Source organism: Dipodomys merriami, unplaced genomic scaffold (genome assembly GCF_024711535.1).
Source record: "Dipodomys merriami isolate MVZ:Mamm:240054 unplaced genomic scaffold, mDipMer1.0.p SCAF_90, whole genome shotgun sequence".
In the NCBI taxonomy this organism is placed as follows: domain Eukaryota; kingdom Metazoa; phylum Chordata; class Mammalia; order Rodentia; family Heteromyidae; genus Dipodomys; species Dipodomys merriami.
In genome coordinates, this window is record NW_027206513.1 from 3,459,722 (window position 1) to 3,465,361 (window position 5,640).

The 5,640-nt window shown below is 41.5% G+C and overlaps 1 protein-coding gene across 1 annotated transcript; it reads left to right on the forward strand.

The window, feature by feature from the left end:
* The first annotated feature begins 1,151 nt into the window (after positions 1-1,151).
* On the forward strand, positions 1,152-4,646 carry Il36rn (interleukin 36 receptor antagonist). Its single transcript, XM_070013262.1, has 5 exons — positions 1,152-1,185; positions 1,369-1,420; positions 2,923-3,008; positions 4,090-4,217; positions 4,422-4,646. Exons 2-5 carry the CDS (start codon positions 1,392-1,394, stop codon positions 4,644-4,646), a joined length of 468 nt encoding a protein of 155 aa, XP_069869363.1. The 5' UTR covers positions 1,152-1,185; positions 1,369-1,391.
* The last annotated feature ends 994 nt before the right edge of the window (positions 4,647-5,640 follow it).

Sequence of the window (5,640 nt, forward strand, 5' to 3'; positions counted from 1 at the left end):
GCTTTGCCTATAGGACAATTCTTTCTGAAATTTTGTTTTATTTTGCTTTTGCAATTTTTAAATTGTTTTCATTTAGACAATTTTACAGTTTTCTGTAAATAACATTATGTGACTAATGCGATATTTCCCATCTGGGTATTTTATTTATTCTTAAACACTAAGAACTTTCTGGCCCATGTGTTTGAATATCATCCCTTTAACATTTGCACTTTAACAATAAATAGTTATCAATGATACTCAAGACATGATTAAATTATTACTATACACTGACCCTTCCCTTTAACCTAAGTTCATCAGACAAAACTAGTGGAGGTATGAAAAGTGCACTGATTATTTCACAATCACATAATTTTTTTTACTAGTTTTAGGTATTTAAAAGAGGGAGAAAAATGAGGAGGGGTAATAAGTTAGACAAGAAATGTATTCACTACCTTACTTATGTAACTATAACCCCTCTGTACATCACCTTGACAATAAAATTAAAATGAAAAAAAGAGGAAGATCTGTGTTGGAATCATAGAGGTCTATCACACCAATTAACAAAAGACAAGCAAATAAACAAAAAACAATAGCAAAATGAAGGACCAGTAATAATAGATTGGAATACAAGATCTATGTTCCAGCTATGCCATAAAATACTAGATTTAAGTTGTGGAGAAAAAAGTGTTGTCATTAGAGTTTGGATAGTGCTTTCAAAGACAATGTTTATGTTCTTTTTCTGCTAATCTGGATTTTCCGGTTTTTCTGCAATGAACTTGTTGCCTAAACATTCCCTAAGCAGGAGATCTCCACCTCCCACATTACCACAGGGCTGGCACAGGCAGGAAGAAAGGAGGGACTGGAGGAAAGAAGGAAGAAAAGGAAGGAGGAAAGAGATATTTTAGAATCTAGTTTTCTTGAGCTATTTCTTATTCTCTTAGAGATCTGGAAAGCACCCGAGAAAGCTCTTGAGACTTGTGGAGGGAAATGGTCTCCAGAAGACTCTTTCCAGGAGAAATAATGAGGAGCAGCAGGTGTTTCTGTAGGCTTAGGGTGATGTAAAATCACTATGGGAAACCCTACTCCTCCCTAGGTTGAGTTTCAGGGCTCCTCCCTGGTTCATTAGTGTCCTTAAAAGGCCAAGACATCCTTGGAGGAACAAGCAGACACCACAAGCTTTTGCCAGGAGAAAGGAGGTATTCTGAGGTATTCTTTTGGGGTGTTAGCAGTAGTGGAGCTTCAGCTGATCTATAACCGTAAGATCTATAACCTCTGTTCAGGAGAGGCTGATCCAATGCTAGAAGACTCAGGGGCCTGCTTGTTACCCAGACCTCTATCAGCACAGCCTTTTCTCTGTCTAAATTTTTTCTACTGTTTGTTTCAAAATAGGGTAGCCTACTGTGGAGCTCAAGATGGTTCTGAGTGGAGCATTGTGCTTTCGGTGAGTATCTGAACCACTGATGTGGTAACCTTGAGGAAAGTGAGTCCCTGGCAGAGTAGTCCAGCCTAGTGAAAGAGGATGGGAGGAGCTCTACTTGCCCAGTTGGGGCTCTCACTAGTACACCAAGTAATCTGGGAAGTTGGGACCAGCATTTTACTGCCTTTAGGGAATTTCTAGCTTTCTTGCATATAGGAGTGTGACTGAGCAAGGTATCTCCATGCTAAGTAGGGGCTAGTAACCCCATTGTAGAGCTGCTGTACAGCTTGGCCCATTCATAGTGAGAATGGATCAGGAGGCCCCATTTTCTAGAATCCTACTGTTGCCTCCTACAGCAATGAATTGACATCTACCAGCCACTAGGAGGAAAGTACAATAAAAAACCACTAATCTGTCTTTCCATTCATTGGCATGTGCTAATTAGGCTCTCATCTCTGCCCCAGAATTTACAGTGCTGGGTAAGAAAAGAGTCCTTTCTCTTATTGAAGTCAGTCTGGTTCAGTCAGCCTTTTACATCTAAGGCTTCTGTGGATTGAAAGTATTTGAAAAAATAAACATGCACAGACTGTTTTATTTCCTTGAAAATGTAGTACAACAACTGTTTACATGACATTTATATGACATTAGGTATTCTAAGTTATTTGGAGTTGATGTAAGTACATGGGATGGGATGGATAGGTAATATTATGAGTACTTGAGCACCTGTGGCTTTTGCTGGAACTAATTCATGGTGGAAACAAGGGTTGACTGTGTCCTGTTTTCAGAACGTGTCTCTGGGACTTAGTTACTTAGTCACTCTGATGGAGTGAAGGTGGGAGATAGCCTGTTGTAAAAGGTCCACAGCACAACTCAGCTATCAACTGAGTCTTACCAGATGTATAGCTAGTTTTATCATGTTTGGCCAAACATCAAACCAAGTTTTATACTATTGATGTTTTCTCTCCAAGTAATACTGGAAGAAAACTGCTTTTGGAAGAAAATCAACTAATTTCATCCATGAGAATTATCTAAGAAAATTAAAATATAGGAATTTTAAAATAAGTCCTCATTTTGGATAGAATAAATGGCCAGATGGAAATAAATGTACCTTGAAGTTTTCAGTAATTATTGGTGAATCAGGAAGAGGTCTGGGTAGTATCTATCAAATCATCTAATCTAGCAATAAAGACACCCAAGTTCAGGGAATGTAAGTGACTTGTCTTTTGTGGCCCAGCAGAAAAGGTAGCTGAGTCTAGGAACCAACTCACAGTCCAGCTTCTTTTCCAACAGAGCACAGAGAGGAGATTGGATAAAATAGAAAAAGTTGAATAGGTAAAGGAGCATAAATGGGAGACTAAGGGGTCATCCCATTGTTAGGATATGGCTAGGAAGGAAGGTTGTGCTGTTGTATCAGGTACAATGGGAAGAGGGTAAGATAATATGCCTGAGATTGGAGGACACTCTGGAGCCTGGGCAAGCTGGAGCACTAACCAGTCCCCTAACAGAGTCCCTTCCTGATGTTTCAGAATGAAGGATTCAGCCCTGAAGGTGCTCTATCTGCGTGACAATCAGCTCTTAGCCGGAGGGCTGAATGCTGGGAAGATTGTTAAAGGTTGGTGTTAGAACAGAACTGTGATTCTAGGCCTTTGAATCTTCTGCCTATAATGGCTCAAACCCTAGGTCTGACATGTCAGAGAGTCATAAACAAGTGTTCTAGCAAAGCAAAGACCCAGGCCTTAAAGTACCTAAAGTCTCTGTGCAGAAGGAGAACATTTTTGAGATCAAGTTTTCCATTTTGTCTTAGCAAGTGCTAAAGAAGGGATTCAATGTGCTGCCTGTCCTTACTCACATGTGGGTGGGCTTTGCCTCTCAACTCTGGGCTCATCCACTCTCTGAAGGTCATGTTCATGCAAAGTGGTGGGATCCAGACAGCAGATGGTGCTATCTGTCTTCCTGTTTATGCATGCATATGTATGTGCACAATGCATGCATACATGTAATGTATGGGTATGTGGGATGTAGAAGGATATACAGAGAGGAATTAGATATTTTCTGCCCACATGAATCTCATGGAGATTGTGAGATATCTAAACAACTCTAATGGGAGGCTCATCAAATCAAGTTTCAGAGCTAGATGCTGGTTGGTGGTTTATCCCTGTAATCTTAGAAAAATAAGGTCTAAGGATAGTAGTTTGAAGCCAGGGAGAGCAGAAAAGTCTGGGAGACTCAGTCTACAAAATAACTGGCAGTGTGGCTCAAGTAATAGAGAACCAGCTGAGCAAGAATAGCAAACTAGCATGAGGTTTTGAGTCCAAGCCCTAGTACTGCTACGAACAAAACAAAAATGATCAAAACATCTGGAAAGAGGTGTGAGAGTAAAGGGTAGTAAAAGCAGTATTTGGAAAAGTAGTCTCCTGAAATTTATGGAAGACATGATGATTTGGCCCTGAGCAAGGGTGGAGAGTGGTAAAACACATTTCTGTGCCTTGATGTCCATTCTGGACTGGTTCACAGAAAATTGTCCTTCCCTGTGTGACAGCTGTTAAGATCCTTCCCTTTTTCCCAGCTTAAAGTCAGGATGCCTCACACTCCTGCCCAGAATCCAAGTCCTGCTGGTCAAAATCCAGGACTTGAGTTAGAGTGGACAGACAGAAGGGGAGCCAAGTTTCCAATACCTTGTCTTTTACCTGTAGGTGAAGAGATCAGCGTTGTCCCCAATCGGTCACTGGATGCCAGGCTCTCTCCAGTCATCCTGGGTGTCCAGGGAGGAAGCCAATGCTTGTCTTGTGGGATGGAGAAGGAACCAACTCTGAAATTAGAGGTGAGTCCTATTGGGTCATCATCATCTGGGATTAAGCCAATAGATCTTGAACAAACTCTGTCTTGGTGTTCTGGGCACCTTGGGGACCCCTTACAAGTGCTGTGGATCATATCTTTATCTATCCCCAATGGCCCTTGCCTTGCCTAAGCATCTTCCTACTGCCCCTACTCCTGCCCCTCACTCTTCATACCCTTCTGCTGGCAGCCAGTGAACATTATGGAACTCTACCTTGGTGCCAAGGAATCCAAGAGCTTCACTTTCTACCGACGGGACATGGGGCTCACTTCCAGCTTCGAGTCAGCTGCATACCCTGGCTGGTTCCTCTGCACTGTGCCAGAAACTGACCAGCCTGTCAGGCTCACCCAGATTCCTGAGGACGCCACCTGGGATGCTCCCATCACAGACTTCTACTTCCAACAGTCTGATTAGGACACTGTGTATATCCTAAACTCCCTGGGCACTGTCAGCCTGGACAGGGACGGAAGTAATCTAAGAGTCCTATACTGGACTCCCACCTCTGACTTACAAGGCACTCAAGTACTCTCTTTACCCAGTTTGGGTAAATTCTTAGATTTGGGGCACAGTCCATACATTCTTTCTCCACTGGGTACTATTATTGGAGTGGAACCTTGTAAGAACCACATGGGATAAACTTGGAGCAAACTAGGGGTTGGAACTGGTGAAAATCCTTTATTTTTGATGGTTTATGACTCAGTCCCCCACATTTCCACTGGAGCACCTGTCAGTCCCCTCTGTGCAGGAAGTGAAGTGCCACACAATTAGGGACCAAGGTCCATAGCTGGCCTGGCTCCTCTTCTTTCCCTTCAATCCTGTCACCATGTGCTGCTGCTTTCTTCCATCTTTGCCTAGCCTGTGACCCTGACGTGAGAGGGTAGTGGTATGGAGAAAACCGCTTCAGCTGAGAAGCTAGAAAGAAAGAGACAATCATGCCATCTTTAAAAAAAAATGAGTCACAATTAAATGCTAGAGGCTGGTCTCCACTTATTTGGAAAGCTACTTATGGCTAATGAAATAAGAAGAGCATGTTACAAAGTAAAGTATCTTACTATTACATTTTTGTATTTTAAAAAAATGCTATCTACATATTTCTGCATTAAAAAAAAGTCTGCCTCAATTGCTTGCATCAATTGTAGCAATGTCTGAGTAGTGGCAGTAAATGAAACTTTTCTTTCTCTTTACTTATTTGTACTTTTCTTTTTTTTAATTTAATTTTATTTTATTTGTGAACATACTGTACAGAGGGGTTACAATTACATAGGCAGGATAATGCGTACATTTCTTACCAAGCATTGCACCCTCCTCCTTTGGTTTACCCTTCACATCCCTTCCCTTATTTGTACTTTTCAAGTTTTCCATAATGAAAATGGATTACTTGTATAATAATAAGAAATTAACTAGGCAT

What these genes read in the sequence shown, in the direction of transcription:
- Il36rn (XM_070013262.1), top strand. Translation starts at nt 1,392, where the DNA reads ATGGTTCTGAGTGGAGCATTGTGCTTTCG. An exon ending in AGTGGAGCATTGTGCTTTCG is followed by an intron (nt 1,421 to 2,922) that starts GTGAGTATCTGA and finishes CTGATGTTTCAG; the next exon opens with AATGAAGGATTCAGCCCTGA. An exon ending in AACCAACTCTGAAATTAGAG is followed by an intron (nt 4,218 to 4,421) that starts GTGAGTCCTATT and finishes TTCTGCTGGCAG; the next exon opens with CCAGTGAACATTATGGAACT.